Below are 17,790 nucleotides of genomic sequence, written 5' to 3'. Positions count from 1 at the left end.
TCTCGCAGTTCGTGGGTTCAAGCCCCGTGTCGGGCTCTGCACTAACAGCACCAAACCTGCTTGGGATTCTCTCTCTCCTTCTCTCTCTCTCTCTGCCCCTCCCCACCTCTCAAAATAAATAAATAAACTTTAATGGATATGTGAAGAGATTCAGAATCTTTACTAAAAAATTCTGGTGAATAAAAACTAGTTGACCATCGTAGCATAAGCAGTTTTTATATGGGAGATTGCAGTATTCCCGTGGCAATTGGAAAGCCTCTTGCTAATCAGACTTAAATGAAAAAAAAAAAAAGTTTCCTTTCTCTCTACTCACGACACTCTGATACCAAATGAATGGGGCTTTTTCTCAAACCAACCAGTTCTCCGACTCTGGACGCCACCTGGGTGTCCTACAATTCAGTTCAGTTCTAACCTTAACTACCCAGAGCTAGTGCAGACCCTACAGGTTAAGGTCTCAGACCCAAAAGACTGTCCCCCACCAGTCCCCCAGCTTCAGACACAACTCCCATGGTGTCACCTGTGCTTCTGGCAACGGGCTATGGATCAGGGGTGTCTACAATCCCTTCTCGGGTTCAGTAATTCGCTATAATGGCTCACAGAACTCAGGGAAACATTTATTTACATTGGCCAGTTTATCCTAAGGGATATCATAAAGGATACTGAGGAACTGCCAGATGAAGAGGTGTACAGATGAGGTCTGGAAGGGTCCTGAGCATGGCTGACAGCTTCTGTCTCCGTGGAGTTGAGTCATGCCACCCTCCTGGCACGTAGATGCGTACACTGATCTGGAAACTCCCCAAACCCTGTACTTTGGGAATTTTCATGGAGGCTTCATCATGTAGGCATGATTGATTATAAACTTAATATCTAGCCCCTCTCCTCTCCCTAGAGGATGGAGAGGTGGGGCTGAAAGTTCCAAGTTTCTAATTACAGCTTGGTCTTTCTGGTGACCAACCCCCATCCAGGAGCCCACCCAGACTTGCGTCATTAGAACAAAAGATGCTCCTACCACCCAGGAAATTATAAGGGATTTAGGAGCTCTGTGTCAGGAACCAGGAGCAGAAATCAAGTATGTATTTCTTATTATGTCACAATACTAAAAATCCGTATTGTTGACTGATTTGAAATCAGAATAGCAAGAATGCAGAGTCCCCAAAAATTGGAGTGGGCATTTTGATTTAAATGTCAGAATTCCCTTATGTCCATTTTTATTTCTGCAGTATTTTCTTCACTGAGCCTGGGCCTGCTTCCAGAACGATCTGCGACTCTAATGGTGTATGAAGATGTTGTCCAAATAGTCTCAGGATTCCAAGGTATGTTGAATATTGAAAAAGAAAAGTGACTAACTTTTGGGCCAGCCACTAAAATCCTATTATAAGACAGCTTCTTTTCAGATGGTGATGGCAGTAAATTTACCCAGAGCTGGATACTATGCATGTTGTCCTATGAGTGTACCAACACACTTGAATTTTGGTTAAACTCTCCCCTGGCTGTGATCCTGTTTGTTTTAAGGCCAGCCTTCAACTGGGTGAGAGAAAAGAGAGGGCTTCACCACTCTGTCCATACCACATCTCTCTTTCTTCTCCAAAGCTGAGAATATTCACCTCGTGAGTTCAGAGCCCAGGACCCTGTCTGAGCGTCACTGAGCAAAGGTTCATAAATATTCAAGGAGGTAGAGTTTCATTCAGTCTTGCGCAGTGAAAAGGATCTAGAGATCTGTTCCACAATAATGTACGTCATGCTCCCAAACTTAAAAATGGATAAGATGGTAAATTAAATAGTATGTGCTTTTTAACACAATAAAACAAAATCCCCCCCCCTTAAAAAACAAAGGAAGAAGTGTTCATAGCCTTCAAGAGTGGCCTTTTTCTCTGTCTTGTCCCTCATTGTCTTAACCCCTCTGGTATGTGGCTGTGCATTAGAATGTGCCCTTATACCTTCTAACTTCTCTTGCAGAGAAACCAGTACAGAAGGCTTGAGAGGGATTTCCCTGAGTTGGTGGTGGGGTTAGAATTGGGAAGAACGCTGATGTCAAACGTATTTGTGCCAAAGTCAGTTTCTTTCTCTAAAGCATGGGCTAGAGAGCGCTATTTCCTGGCTCTCAACGTTCCATCGGATTAATTTTTTTGTTTACTTCATTTTAATACCATTTGACACAAATCATTCTCTACCTCACCACATTCCGGTGCCATTTGCAAATGAGGTGACCCCATTTATTCCTTTTGTGAGTGGCTGTGGAGACCCTGCAGAAGTGAGCATGCAGCCGTTATAATTAACATATAACACTGTATTCCTTTTAGGCATACAGCATAATAATTCGAATTATGTGTATATTGCAAAATGATCGACACTGTAAGCCTAGTTAACACCCATCACCACGTGTAGCTACAAATCTTTTTTTCTTTTTAAAAAAAATTTTTTTTTTCAACGTTTATTTATTTTGGGGACAGAGAGAGACAGAGCATGAACGGGGGAGGGGCAGAGAGAGAGGGAGACACAGAATCGGAAACAGGCTCCAGGCTCTGAGCCATCAGCCCAGAGCCCGACGCGGGGCTCGAACTCACGGACCGCGAGATCGTGACCTGGCTGAAGTCGGACGCTTAACCGACTGCGCCACCCAGGCGCCCCACAAATCTTTTTTTCTTATGACGAGAACTTTTAAGATCTACCCTCTCAGCAACTTTCAAATATACACTACAGTGTTATTAACTATAGTGACCGTGCGGTACATGAGATCCCCAGGACTTAATTATCTTATAACTGGAAATTTGTACCTCTTGAGACCCTTCACCCATTTTCCCCCAACATCCCACCTCCGGCAGCCACCGATCTGTTCTGTTTCTATGAGTTCGGCTTTTTTAGATTCCACGTAGAAGGGAGACCATGCAGTGTCTGTGCTTCTCTGTCTGGCTTGTGTCACTTCGCATAATGCCCTCCAGGTTCAACCATGTTGTCACAAATGGCAGAATTCCCTTCTTTTTTCTGACTGAATAATATTCCACTGTAGATCCCTTTTCTGCATCCATTTATCCATTGATGGTCACTTAGGTTGCTTCCACACCTTGGCTCTTGTAAATGATGCTGCAGTGAACATGGGGGGGTGGGGAGGAGTGACCGGGGGTTTCTCGAAATGAGGGAATGATTATGCTTCCTTCTCATGTTCTTCACTAAGAGAGGAATCGTTAGTGTCCTGCTCTCATTTCGACTGGACTACGTTCTGATAAAGACCAAAATGATCTTTATCACAATTTTGGTCTTTATCAGAATTCAGCCCAGTGGAAGATGATAGCAAGAGGTGAAAGCTTGTAATTAATGTCCTGGGTATTGATGTTCTGAGTATAATTTAGAGCTGACTTCAGCTCTTCAAATATCAAATGGAAACTACAAAGCACCTGAACCAGACGTCCTGAAGCCTTGGAGTTTGGTACCCACTCTGCATTTCCGGAGGACGGGCACACACTTTGCATTTCCTCAGACCCAGCCTGGTTGGGACCCTGCTTCTTCTAATCGGGGCTGTTGTTGCTGTGCCGTGTGCCCATGTGGCAGGGGACTGGCACAGAGCAATTAAATGCTGTCACGGCAGCCGTATATTATTTTCTTTTTAGATATGCCTTAAGACCCATTTTTTCACAGAGAGGGAGACAAACCATAAGAGAGTCTTTTTCATTTTTATTGATTTTTGAGAAAGAGAGAGAGAGACAGAGCACGAGCCGGGGAGGGGCAGAGAGAGAGAGAGATGGAATCAGAAGCAGGCTCCAGGCTCTGAGCTGTCAGCACAGAGCCCGACACGGGGCTCAAACTCACGAACGGTGAGATCATGACCTGAGCCGAAGTCGGATGCTTAACCAGCTGAGCCCCCAGGTGCCCCAAGAGACTCTTGAATATAGAGAACAAACTGAGGGTTGCTGGAGGGGAGGTTGGTGGGGGGATGGGCTAAATGGGTGATGGACATTGAGGACACTTGTTGGGATGAGCATTGGGTAAGTGAAGAGGGTGAATCACTAAATTGTATTCCTAAAACCAGTATTATGCTATAGAACTCACTTGGATTTAAATAAATCTAAAAAAGACCCATTGTTATCTTGCGCAGCCTTGCATGTTTTGATTTTTTAATTTAAAAAACTGACCACCGGGGCACCTGGGTGGCTCAGTTGGTTAAGTGTCGGACCCTTGATTTCAGCTCAGGTCATGATCTCACTGTTGGTGAACTTAAGGCCCGTGTCAGGCTCTGCTCTAACAGTGCAGAGCCTGCCTGAGATTCTCTCTCCCTCTCTCTGCCCCTCCCCTGCTCTCATGCTCTCTCTCAAAATAAATACACTTAAAAAAAAAAGTTTAACTTATAGGGATCTTTGGTAGTAGCTAATTGATTATGGTGTTCCTCAAGGAAATATATTTGGACACTCTGCACTCTAAGAAAAAAAACACAACTGACCCATGTCATATTTTACACGTTGTTTTAAAGGCCACAGCCACCATAATTTTCATCACCTGCTCTTTCTCTTAATTGGCCCCTCCCCTACCTTTTCCTCAGAGTTAGTCTTCATTTCCTCTCTTACTAGCTGTACTCATTCTTTGTTCCACTTTTCTTCTGCTTCCGGTGAATTGCTCGTCCTTTTCCTGTTGGTCCACCAACACACCCTTTGCTAGAAAGTTCTCAAGTAGCCAGGCTGCTGGGCTTCTGCGGTGTGGACCTGCCAGTGCGCCTTGAGAGATGGAGAGGAGAGGCACCTGGGTGGCTCAGTCGGTTAAGCGTCCGACTTTTGATTTCAGCTCAGGTCATGATCTCACAGTTTGTGAGTTTGAGCCCTGCATCGGGCTCTGTGCTGACAGCACTGAGCCTGCTTGTGATTCTCTCTCTCTCTCTCTCTCTCTCTCTCTCTCTCTCTCTCCTCTCTCTCTCTGCCCCTCCCTGCTTGCGCTCCCTCACTCTCAAAATAAGTAAATAAAATAAAAGTAAACGGTAAATAAATAAATGGAGAAGAGCCAGGCTACGGGGTACAGACCAAAAAGGGACCTTGTCCAATAGAGCCCAACTCCCCACCGCCTTCCCCAGCCCTCACCCTGTGTCCTCTGGGCACCAGTATGGCTGCAGAGAACAGCCTTCCACCTCTTCTCCAAGCACTGCCCCCCTTCCTGGTCTGAAATGTCCCTGAGACACAGCCTTCCCTGCAGCCTTCTCAGGTGGGGGCTGTGCTCACATTACTTGTCTCCTTTCTCCTTCCTTCCTTCCTTGAGGATCCTTGGAGGCCAACTGGACCACTCATCACCAGTGTCTGGGTCAGCTTTTCCTCCTGGACTGATGATACGAGCTCCTAGTTCCCAGGTTCACGATGCTCCTAGAATCGTTTCTTGGGAATATGAGCCTCCATATGGAGGATGCCCCCTGGTCCCAGCTGCTCGTCCACCCCAGGGGTGCCCCCTTCTACCCCGCCTCCCTCTAGAGGATGCCCCCGGGTGGCCCAGCTGCTCTTGCACTCCCAGGGTCTTTTCTGTCCCACATCGGTCACCCACTTCTGCAGTCCTGCCTTAGGCCTCATCGTTCCAGCAAATCAAATGCACCACCTCCGAGCTCAGCCCCTGCACTCCCTCCTCTCACCCTGTGGCAGTGGTTCGCACACCGCTGAGGGCTCCAGAGCCCTGACTCACCGTGTCCTTACCCACGGATTGCCTCCCTGCCCAGCCTACGAACCATGGCCCTTCGTTGGAATCGTCTCCTTGCAGACACTCCCCACAGAGCCGCTCCCCTCCCCTTCTGCCATCTTTGACTGAATAACTCCTGACTCTGGTTGACCTGAGCCGCTTGTGGCCACCCCAGAGCAGCTGCACGTGGCTGGAGGAAGCCTCACCGGTGGTTGCACGTCCGTTTCACGACCACAGACCTCAAATGGGCATTGGTCCTGGGGCCACTTAGTCGTTTGTTTCGTGAGTCTCCAAGATGATTTTCACACCCTCTTCCCCACCTGCTGGCTTCCTGTGTGTTCACTCACACTCCCATCCTCTGTCTCCTCTCCTCACATCTCTGCCTGCTTCACTGAGAAGCTGAGAACTTTCACCACCCAACCCCCCCGGCCCCCAGCAAACCCACAGACCCGCTCACTGTCCCTCGTTGCACTGGAAGGAGTGTCCCTCTTCCCTTACGTGTGAGTCCTTCTGTTTGCGCTCAGCATCTCATCTCCTCTCTTCCTTAGGGATTCCAGAAGTTTTTCCTCACCATTTTCTCCTCATCGGTAGCGGGCAGATGTTAAAGTAGCGCATCTCTAACGCTTCCACAACCGTGTCTGTCTCTGGCCACCGCCCTGGGTCTCTGCTGTCTTCCGGAAGGACGTCTGCACGCCCTTCCTTCCTGCTTCCTCGCCTTTCTTTCCCTGTTCAGCACCCTGCAAGTGGCTCTCCTGCCTCGTTGCTCCATTCAGACTGCTTTGTCAGAGTCTCTTACAAGCCCCGCGTGGCCCGGCCTGAGGACATTTCTCTGCGCCTTCCCCTGGACTCTCCACGGCACCCAACAGGGATGACTCTGGTTGCTCTTTCCGGAGACTCTCCTATCTTCCATAACACCATGCCTTGATTTTCTTTCTCCTCTTGGTCACTTGTGGACACTCCAGTGACTGTCTGGGCCTACATTTCTCCTTCCCAGTACCCTCCCCACAAGGTCTCACGGGCCCATGCTTTAATGCTGTGTAGACACAGATAACGCCCAGCCTCTCACCTCCCGCCCAGACTCACCGAGAGGGAGACCCAGAGCTGGCTGCTTATTTGACATCTCCGCTTGGATGTCCACTAAGGCATCTCAGACTTAATGGGTGTGTCCCACTTTCCGTCTCCGTACATGGTACAAACGTGGTCAAGCCAGACCCTAGGAACTATCCCTGACTCCTCTGTCCTCACAGCCTGGTTCTCTGGCACAGGTGTTTCTCTCCATCTGGGTCACCACCACATGAATCCAAGACTCCGTTTCCCCCTGGAGAGCTGCGGTAGGTTTTTAATTGGCTGTCTCCTTCCGCCCTTGCCGACCCATAATCTGGTCTTCACACTGCTAAAGCGACCAGGTCACCTTGCTTCCACTCTTCAGTGGTTTTCCCTGTGTACTTGGAATAAACTCCCAAATGCTTAGCCTCAGGGCTGGACAGTCCCCTGGCCCTGAGCCTCGGTGGCTATGCAGTTACCTGGAAGGGGAGTATTGGTAAGAAGGGGTCAAGATTGTAGTATCTGGATACATGTTCCCGTGAGCAGGCTCTCTGCACCCCGACCCCCCCATGCATACTTCTTAGACCCTACAGTTCTCATTGTGGACCTCTCTTGTCCTGCCCAGGCACCTTTGACACCCATTGCACCACACGTGTGACCCCTTCTCGGCCCCTCTCTCCCTGGGAGCCACTCTACCCTCAGCAAGGTGTTTGTGATAAGGGCTCACTCTGAAACCCACAGGGTCTGTTGCTGTGGCCACCCTTTACCCCACCGTGGCTGTCAGACCACCTGTCACTGCCTGCTCCGCTCCTCACTATGCCCCGCCAGCCCCGAGACCTGATTGTCTCTTCTGGTGACTGTGAGGGGGCTCTTGAAGGGTCTCAGCATCTGTGTCACACGCTGTCTGTAAGGAGTCACCTTCTCCCCTTGTGTGTGACCTTCATCTCCCCTTCTTACGCTCCGTGGGTCAAACGGTTACAACACGCCGGGGCCTCGTACCCTGAGTGATTTCAGAGTGTTCTGTGCTTACACACGCTTGCATCATCTCTGCCGCCCACACGTGTTGCCACAGCCTCTGCACTGATCCAGGCCCTCGTCTGTCTCTGCTTGGACCAGGCAGTAGCCCCCAGCTGGTGTTCTTGTCTCTAGTCTTGGAGTTAGGATTGGAGCTGGACCTGCGATTAACCAGACTTCCTCCGTCTTGTGTCTCCCTCCTAGTCCGCCTTGCCCTTAACTGCCAGAGGAATCTTCTGGGGGCAGAGCTCCAGTTATTTCACACCCCTCAATTTCCACCCCACCCCCACTTTTGCCCTAGAATAAAACCCAGTCTCCTTAACACAGCACATACCGACCTTGTGACCCGGCCTCAGCCTCCCTTCCACACGTACTTCTACTTCAGGGATCGTTTTCTAGCCTGAATTTCCTTTTGTGTTTTCCATCTGGGGTGTCCTACTCCGTCTCTGAATCTGTCTTCGAGCCCTTCTTGGCCATCAAGAGCAGCTTCAGGGCCACCTCCTTCAGGTCTCTTCTGCATCTTCCCTGGAGATGTGGTTCATGCAGGTGCCTTGCCCTCCAACCTTGGCTGCCAAGGAGCTTGTATCATGTGACCCCTGACTCAGGGGTAACCAGTCCACAGTGTGGCCAGGGGCTGGGATCCAGCTAGAAGAGAAAATCTGGAGCCATCAGTTCTTCGTTCTCTTCCTTTTACTGAGATCGAGCTAAGAACCAGAAAAGGTGAGAATCTCAACTGAGTAGTTATGAGGTGCAGTGGGTCTGTGACCATTCCAGGCCACCTATGGGCCCAGGGCAGAAGAGAAGAGAAGGTCGGGTTCCTGGATGGCTCAGTCAGTTACGCGTCCATCTCTTGATTTCAGCTCAGGCCATGATCTCATGGATTGTGAGTTTGAGCCCTGCATCAGGCTCTGTGCTGACAGCAGGGAGCCTGCTTGGGATTTTCTCTCTCTCTCTCTCTCTCTCTCTGCCTCTCCCCTGCTCATGTTCACTTGCTCTCTCTCAAAACTAAATAAGCTTTAAAAAGAAGAAGAAGAAGAAAAGAGAAAGTGTGAGTAAGAGAAGGGAGCCAGGTGGTGGCAGGCCAGAGAGAAGCCGACTGGGGATTAGTGGAGTCATGGTCAATGGCACTGCATTCACGTGAAATCTACAGACTCTTGCCATTTTGCCCAGAGGTGCCCTGAGCCCAGGCAGCTTCCACGCCCTCTGGCTCCCATCCTTGTATTCTGACACATCCCTGTATCCCTTATGGCCCCTCAGGTCCTTATCAGTAACCAGAGGGTGGATTAAAACCCTCCAGCTGGGGTGTGTGTATCTTATTATGATACCTCCCTTTCTACCGTATTTGGTAGTATAGCTTATCTCCCCAACTAAAAATTTGAAACATGAAGGCAAGAAGCTTGTCATCTTCACCTTAAAACCTGCCCAGGCACTGGCCCTACACTTGCCATATGATAGGTATTCAATGAACAAGTCACTGAACGATTGAATAAATAAAATTTTTTCAGGTCTAAATAACCAGTGCTTTTTGCACGTCCTACGTAGGTTGTCCGCACCCTGATCAGTTATTTCCTTTGTTGTGGCTTCTAAGAAAATTGCAGCTCACACAGGCGCGCGCACACACACACACACACACACACACACACATAATGCACACACGCAGTAAGAGAACTTGAAGAGCTCTTTCTCTAAGGAGTAAGAAGCATGGTCCTACCATAAGGGTCTTAATCATTCAGGTAGTTTTTGTTACATTTAATGTATTCACTCTCATTCCCTCCTGTGTATAACCAAAAACTGGGAACTATCTCTCCCTTTCTAAAATCTTTTTTGCATTCCAGCTTTTTAAAAGGACAGCAATTTTGTTAATTTTTTTTTAACTTTTCCTGGTTCATGAGTTTAATCATTGTTCCTTGTATTTTTCCTTGCCATGGCAGAGTTGAGACAGGACAATAATACCGCATGATGTTGTTTCATGTTTTCTTACCAGTTGGAAGGAAAGCCGTATGTAGATAACTTTTGGTCTTTGCAGTTCTGTTCTATAAAATTAATATAAAACTGAATTTACAAAAGCTACGTTCAATTTTTCTCAGACTGGTCTAGTGTAGGTGTGTTTATTCATTTATTCTTTGGTGGATTCAGAGAAGAAAAAAAATCAATTCTTACTTGATCAGAAATGTAAGTACTAGAAGCCTTTGGATTTTAGCGTATCGCTCGGATGTTATAATGTGGCAAAGTCTCCTGAGAAAAGGCAGGTAGCACGGTGACAGTTCGAACATGTTACGTGCATAGCCCTGGGTGATGATGCCCGTTGTTTGGCTTTATGTGACACTAAAGTAAAAGCTTTGGAAGAATGAAGGTCACTAGGTGGAGATGAAAACAGGAGAGGAGGGAAGGAGCCCCGCTGTTCTCATTAGTTGGATGCTTCATGCTTCAGTTGACGTTTTGTTTTGTTTTGTTGTTTTGTTTGCACCCAAGCAAAGTAGCATAAACTCATGGGAAATGAGAGGTTTCCTAGAAAAATAAAAAGACCTCCCACTTGTTTTCTTCTCTGTAGGTATGGTCTTTAAATTCTGACCATACACACCCAAACACTATTCTGTCATCAGACTAGCTTCAGACACAGGAAGTGCATAATACATGCACGTTTTCAATGGAACAGTCCTTAGCAGTGACTTTCATTTAAAAAGTAAGGCAAGTGATTGTGTTTTATTGGTGACATTGTTTTATAAAGAAAGCCTGGAGCAGTCTCACGATAACAATGTGGTGAAGGGGAAGGGCCAACTTAGTAATTGGTTAACTCTAGAGTTTTCTGCACCATAGACTGTCTGAAAATGTGCTCCTTGTCACAGAAATGCTTGCAAATTGCATTCAGACTTTGCAATGAGATGGGAAGTGAATGACAAGAGAGAACACTTACAGATTATTTTATAAGAATTATTTTCTTTGAGGGGCTCAGTCCATTAAGCATCTGACTTCCGCTCAGGTCATGATCTCACGGTTCGTGGGTTCGAGCCCCGCATTGGGCTCTGTGCTGACAGCTCAGAGCCTGGAGCCTGCTTCGGATTCTGTGTCTCCCTCTCTCTCTGCCCCTCCCCCACTTGTGCCGTGTCTCTCTCAAAAATGAACATTAAAAAAAATTTTTTTTTAAAGAATTATTTCCTTTGAGTGTGTCGTGTACTTTTCCGAGGAGCACATTCACACAGAAGCCTGTGGGGAGGGGATCAGTGATGTTTCTAACGTTTAAATCTCAAGATGATTAATGATCAGGCGTGGACGGTAATGATGGTGGTGTTGGAATCTGGGGACAAGACCGGCAGTTGGCCTGCGGCTCTGGCTCCCACAGCGTCCAGCAGACCTTCATGCTGTCTCACAAGTGGGGCATCTCGTCGACTCTGTATGTGAGGACGTCTATAAGAAGGTGTCATGAAGATGCGCCACTGCTCATGGCCACACCCTCAGCACCGGCTCCCTCCTGGTTCCTAGGGCGCTGCTGGAAGCCCCGCCCACCGCGTCCATGCCCCGCCCACCGCGTCCATGCCCCGCCTACCTCCCTACCCCTCCTCCTGGCAATGACCTTGCACCGAGAAGAGAGGCCACCAGGGGAGGATGGCGGGGTGACTTTTCTCTGACCCTCCTGATGTGCCTGCTGTGGTCCCTCCCCCACCAGGAGCCCCTCCTCGAGCACAGGGTCCCACCTCTTATCTCCTCTTCGCGCCTCCCTCCCTCTGTAGTTCTCCTCCCGCTCTCCCTCAGCTCCCTAAACCCCAGACTTTAGAGAAGCCCTTAATAACCCACCTTCCGGGGCGCCTGGGTGGCGCAGTCGGTTAAGCGTCCGACTTCAGCCAGGTCACGATCTCGCGGCCTGTGAGTTCGAGCCCCGCGTCAGGCTCTGGGCTGATGGCTCAGAGCCTGGAGCCTGTTTCCGATTCTGTGTCTCCCTCTCTCTCTGCCCCTCCCCCGTTCATGCTCTGTCTCTCTCTGTCCCAAAAATAAATAAATGTTTAATAACCCACCTTCCTCCTTCAGCTTCTACCCACATCTGCACCCTCCTCCGAACAGGTCAGGTCAGGTCTGCAGGGGAGGGGAGGCGGGAAATTAATGTTCATCCTGCACCTGTTACGCACCCGGAGGCACCACTGGGCATCATATATGTGTGTGTTGTGATCTAGGCATCACAGCAACCACCATATGAGATGGGCGTCATTCATACCCATTTGAAAGTTAAACAACCTGAAGCCCAAGGTCACTCAGCTAGAAGGTGGTAGAAGAAAGACTGAAGTGTAGATTGAGTGACTCCACTGCTCCATGTTCTGTTGTCATGGTGGCTCTGCTTAGGGAGATGTACACCTTCACGGATAAACCTAATTAGGGGCGCCTGGGTGGCTCAGTCGGTTAAGCGTCCGACTTCGGCCCACGTCATGATCTCACAGTTTGACAGTTTGTGGGTGCGAGCCCCGCGTCGGGCTTTGTGCTGATGGCAGAGCCTGGAGCCTGCTTTGGATTCTGTGGCTCCCTCTCTCTCTGCCCCTCCCCTGCTCACGCTCTGTCTCTCTCTCTCCTTCAAAAATAAAAATAAAACATTAAAAAAAAAAAAACCTAATCCAGGGCACAGTGAGAGATCAGTGCTGGAGACAGATACACGTAGCGTTTAGAGGTTGGGGTGTGATCAAGAACGTCTCCACAGAAGAGGTGGCCTGTAGGGCACATCTTGGATGACGCGTGGGACATGCAGGTAGAGACTGTGGAGAAGAGACATGAGCACGTGTGGAAGCACAGAGCCAGGAAGTCCCACGTGGCCAGAAGGTGAGAGCCAGTTGTCAGGAAGTCCAGCATCTCTTCCGAGGTAGGCGTGGTGAACTAGGGGGGGAACAGAAGCGGGGGGGAACAGAAGCCAGGACTGCAAGAATTCCTTTCTGTCTCTTACTAACGGGATGCCTGTGGACAAGTCACTTAGCCTCACTCGGAAAGCAGAGAGGGTTCTTCCTTCACAGGACTGTTGTAAACAGTAAGTGCAATAATGTGTATAGAAGAACTATGTACATTCTAAAGCACTGAACTCTACCTGTCACAGGACGAGAAGCATAGTAATTGGGGTCTGCATTGGTCTGTAATTGTCACTGCCATCATTAATTTACCAAGTGGTGGAGATCCGTTGAAGGTCTCTGGGCTGAGAAGGGATGTGACCGGAGTGCCTTTAGAAAAGTCCACGTATCCGTAAACGAAGTGGGAAAAAGGTGGTCAGGCTGGAGCACAGTTAAGGCAAGGGGTAAGGCAGGGTAATGCAGGGTGGGGGCTGAGAAGGAGGAGACAGCGTTGCTGGAAATGTTGGGAAGGAGACTGGCCAGTCCTGGCAGGGAATGCATGCGCAGAATAATAGAAAGGGAAAATGATGGCGTCCTGGAAGCAAAGCTGGGTCTTGGGCAGAATGGGGTAGGGGGTGTTAGATGGAAGAGGAAGTAAGTGATGGTGTTGATGCGCCTGTGGGGCATCCAGGTGGAGGTGTCTGGAAGGCAGAGGAAATGCAGACATGGGGCGGACAGGGAGGCCACCGTGGAGGGGAGTCAGTGAGGAGAGAGCCCAGAAACTACTACGGAGGCAGCTGAAGGCAGCCCCTTAGGAACTGTTTCATCCGGAGGTGGGAGGAGATTTAAAAAAAAAAAAAAAAAACGCACTTGCAGAGGAAAAAGCCGGCTGACTCTGGAGAGACCAGAGCCCAGGAGCACAAATGCCAAGCAGGAGGGGTTCCTGGGCGGGTCAACAGCCACAGTGTTGACCATTGTGAAGAGGTCAGCGAGGAGGAAGGCTGAGAAGTGGTCACGGGTTCGCAGATTATACAGTTGTCCATTGACATTAACGAGCGCAGTGTGTGTTGTAAGTAAAAGCCAGATCGCTGGGCGTTGGGTGGACGGAGAGGAGGCCTTCGCTTTTGGGGGTCACGGCATTAAGGTCATGTTTCGGTGTTATTTTTCTAGATGAGGAAGAGACGGGTGTATTTGTTGGTTGTGGAGGAAAAGCCTGTAGAGAAAGATGATGGACGGAGGCAAGATTAGTTGGCTGTGCAAGTCTTGCTGTATGACACACAGAAGGCAGGCTAGAGGCTTGGGCTGACTGTGGAGGAGACGGGGGACAGAAGGGACAAGAGAAGAGGGAAGACAGGAGGGGTGGCCCCAGCAGTTTCGGTAACACGTGATCAAGTTTTAGGGTGACAATGGGGTGGTCCGGAGCCGGCCACCAAGAAAGAATTCTTGAAGACGTCTTTGGTGCGAAAAAGGTGATTTTATTAAAGCACAGAACAGGACCCGTGGGCAGGAAGAGCTGCACTGGGGTCGTGACAGGTAACTGATTATATACCCTCAGGTTGGGAGGGGGTCAGGGATAGAGTAAGTCTCTGAGGAATTTTGGAAGCAAGGTTTCCAGGACCTTGAGGGGCCAGCTGTTGCTAGGGAAATATCATTTATTACCATTTATAAAGCCTCAAGTCATGAGACCCTACAGATGTTTATCAGGGGCCCATAAGCTTGGGGCATGATTGCCAGCATATATCTTGGGGGAGTTGAGATCAAGGAAGTTGACTTATAGCATCCTGGAGGTTGGGATGGTGTTAAACTAAGGTTCTCTTTTGCCCCCAGCAAAGTGTCATCCTTGAGGCAGCTGAGCTCCTAGAGGGAGGTCACTCTGCCGGTCTCAAGGACTTGTCAATGGGCTGTAGGCAGTAAGGGAATTTAATTTTCCCTTTGCCTTACTTTCCCATATTACGGTGGCAAGCACTTAAGCCCCTTTCCTTTGTTCTTGGGTAGCCGGGAGCATCCAAGGAATATCACACAGAGTTTGAGAAGAACAGAGAAAGTTTGAAAAACCACTATTGTAGAGAATGTGGGAGAGGCATCTGGAGAAGACCTACCCAGTCCTGTCCCCTTCTGTCCCTCCCCAGTCCCCAGCCCATCACACTGCGACCTGGAATTACAGAAATCTAGCAGCGCTAATACAGGAAGATGGGCCTGAGGTCATGACCGCTCCCCCAACCCCACGCAGACACTTGTATTTCATTTACACCGAGGCTTAGAGTAACTTCGACCCTTAACATAACTCCCTCCTCCCGTATTTCTTTGGTCATGTCAGCAGGCAGAGGTCTGGCCTTTGCTCTGTGTCGGGAAGTGTGTTCAGTCCCTCAGCAGACAGGTGTCCGTGTCATGCTGCTCACAGCGTGTGTCCAATGGGCTGGACAGGCCACACCCCCTTCTAGTAAACCTTCCCCAGGCATCACCTGTCTGTGCCCCACACCCGGCAGCCACAGCAGTTAGACCCCAGATGTCTGGCCAGTGACCAAGTTCTCTGGCACAAAAAAGGAAGGGGAGGGTGGGGAGGAGAGGTGGGGAGGGGACTGAGACGCATCTCCCACTGAAAGGCAAGATGTGTCAGAGAACATGAGAAGGCTGCGTGCCTGTTAGAGGGAGGGGTGAGGGAGAGAGGAAGGGAGACAGGAGGGGCAGGCTGGAGAGACAGCCAGTGGCCCCTGAGAGCTAGGGTGCAGTGGGGTCTGGAGTCTCCCAAGTTCCGGCCAGTCCCCATGATGGCGTCAGTCTGATTCCCCCTTCACCTTTTAGCAGCCGCCCTTTTCCCTTGGTCTAGCTTGAAGAGATTTCTCTTCCTTCCAGCCGGAGGAGCCTTTGCAAAAATCTCAGCCTTCCCATCTTACAGCGGCTATTCCCGAGGCGTGGAAAGCTGCATGTGGATCTCACCCTGCTCTTCCTCAGCCCTCATGAAGACAAGTCTCTCTTTGCCCTGTCACACTTGAGACACCCTTCTCTGCGTATTTGCAAGTTCTTTGTTTCCCCCACTGCGTGAAACCCAGACAGGCAGCCGGCAGCATTGTTTAGATGAAGGACAGTGGAGAAAGGGAAGTAAAGGTCTCAGAAAGTTCGCTCCCATTGAAAACCACACGATAGGAGCAGCAAATGATGTTCTGTAGTTGGGGGTGAAGAGCCGAGAAAAGAAGCGTTGCCTTTGACTTTCCATCTCTGAGTGCAGCGGGGGGGGGGAGGGGGGGGAGGAGATCAGGGAAGCAGAGTGCTCCTTGCTGGGCGTGGGGTGCTCCTGGGGGACGCGAGGTGTCGGCACTCTGTGCAGACCAAGGAGGTGACAGGCAGAAGACATCAGTCTTCTGTGAAATCAAAGGAAGAGACCAGACTGAGCAGAGCTGGGAGTGAACAGAGACAGATACTTGGATGCTGGTGCCTCGCCACAGGTTGTAGGGGTACAGAGAGGCAATGGTGGTTGAAACAGCACTGCATGTGGGTCCAGTTGCCTTCAGCGGAGGTGACTGAAGACAGAGGAGTCATGACTTTGGGCCTCTGGCTCCCGCGGGCCCTAGAGCGGGGCTTGTGTTTCATGGAGTGCACACCAGTCATCCGAGACCTGTAACTAGTGATGTTCAGGAGGTATGGAGAGCATCTGGCTCTCGGCCACCTTGGTTGTGCACGCTCCAGACAGCCTCCCCGAGACTTCACACCCGTTGGGCTTCTGTGGCCTCACTTGTAGAAGAGAGATGTGGACTAGTTGATCCTTTGAGCTCTAAAACTCCCTTATGCTAGAACCCTTTCGGATAAGCTTATTCCCCACTGGAAAGTTTCTGATCCAGGGTTAAAAGGAACCCTGGAGTCGGGATAAAGACTGCCCACTCAGGGCAGGGCTGTGGTGCCTGATAGTCATGGACTGTGGCGGGGGGAGCCCCCAGCCGACCGTGGGGGAAACCTCAAGCCCTGGGCAGGCTATGCAGTGACCCGAGCACCAGGGTGGATCACTGCTTTTGAGGAATCACTCTTTGAATCCGCACGAGTGTGCACTTTCATTGGTAAGGTGCTATCATTCCCACTTCGGTTACTTTTTGTCTTAAGGATGTTTTTGCACCTTAAGGACGACTTAGCACCTTGACATCTTGCGACTATCACCAGAGCCATTAGGTGAACACGGGTTCAGGCTTTGCGATCAAAACAGCGTGTGGAGCACAGTCGAACTGCAGATGCTGTCACAGGGTAGCCTTCTGAGTGGGGCCACCCCGTCCTTCTGCACCCAGGAGCTGGGTGTGACGGAGGCACAGCACCTCCACTCCACTCAAGGGTGTCTCATCCCAAAATTCTCGACATAAGCTGTGCACCCTGCAGGCAGAGCCCGGATAGCACGTGGCAGCTTCCACCGAAGGGGGTTCGGTACTGTTGGGCTCTTGTTAGTAATTCTTGTCCAGGCTGCACACTTAATTCCCTTTGCTCTGCTGCTGTGTGGTGTGTGGAGTTAAGCCAGATTTTGCCAGATGAAGGAGGCGTGCATAACGGGATCAAAGGGTATCTCTTGCTTTGTTTATGTAAAGAGATGAATTGTCGTCTACTCCTTTCCCTCATGTGGACTTCCTTTCCCAAAACGTTATCCCCATCCATAGGCACACGCTGGGCAGTGAAAAGCTTGCTCACAAATGGGACTTAGGAAAGCTTTTTGTTAAAAACCCAAATAACATCCTGTGTCAAAACAAATGTGACAATGGGCTATTATTCCTGTCCCCATAATAGCATGTTGTCACATCTTTGCGCCCTGCCGTGAATGGGGGAGGGGAGGAGCCGCGGTGGGGGGGGGGGGAGGAGGCGTGCCAAAACGTGGAGAAGCACTTCCTGGTTTCCTTAGATTTACTGCCCCTTCGGGAGGTAACTCAGAAGTCCATTTCTGCAGGTGCCCGGCCACAGCCTCGCGTTCACTTCCAGAGGAGAGCTCTGCGGTTGCCTGAGAACACCAGCTACAGTGACCTGACGGCTTTCCTCACTGCCGCCAGCTCCCCGTCCGAGGTGGACAGCTTTCCCTACTTGCGAGGACTAGACGGGAATGGAACAGGTAACCTGAGTCTCTCCCCTGCTCAGCTGGGGCTTCCGTGTTTGGATTTTTCCGTGGGGCGGGGAGGATTCGTACCAAATGAAAGAACCGAAGCCGGGAAGTTCAAGTGTGCTGAAACTGTTAGTTAAGGAATCCGGTCTACACTGCTGCGGTGTATTTTAATGACTTTGTCTCCCTCAGTCATTCTGCCTCCTGTACCTTCTGACCTCCCCTCTGGTA

General features: G+C 50.0%; 1 protein-coding gene across 2 annotated transcripts in view; it reads left to right on the top strand.

Annotated features, from left to right (window-relative positions):
• FAM171A1 (family with sequence similarity 171 member A1) overlaps positions 1-17,790 on the top strand; it is a 135,133-nt gene that overhangs the window by 79,870 nt on the left and 37,473 nt on the right. For both annotated transcript variants that reach the window (XM_043563563.1, XM_043563564.1), the window contains exons 3-4: positions 1,221-1,313; positions 17,413-17,571. In XM_043563563.1, coding sequence (XP_043419498.1) covers positions 1,221-1,313; positions 17,413-17,571 — 252 coding nt within the window. The remainder of the gene's footprint in view (positions 1-1,220; positions 1,314-17,412; positions 17,572-17,790) is intronic.

Source organism: Prionailurus bengalensis, chromosome B4 (assembly GCF_016509475.1).
Source record: "Prionailurus bengalensis isolate Pbe53 chromosome B4, Fcat_Pben_1.1_paternal_pri, whole genome shotgun sequence".
NCBI classification, from domain to species: Eukaryota; Metazoa; Chordata; class Mammalia; order Carnivora; family Felidae; genus Prionailurus; species Prionailurus bengalensis.
This window is presented reverse-complemented; position numbering and strand designations above follow the sequence as displayed.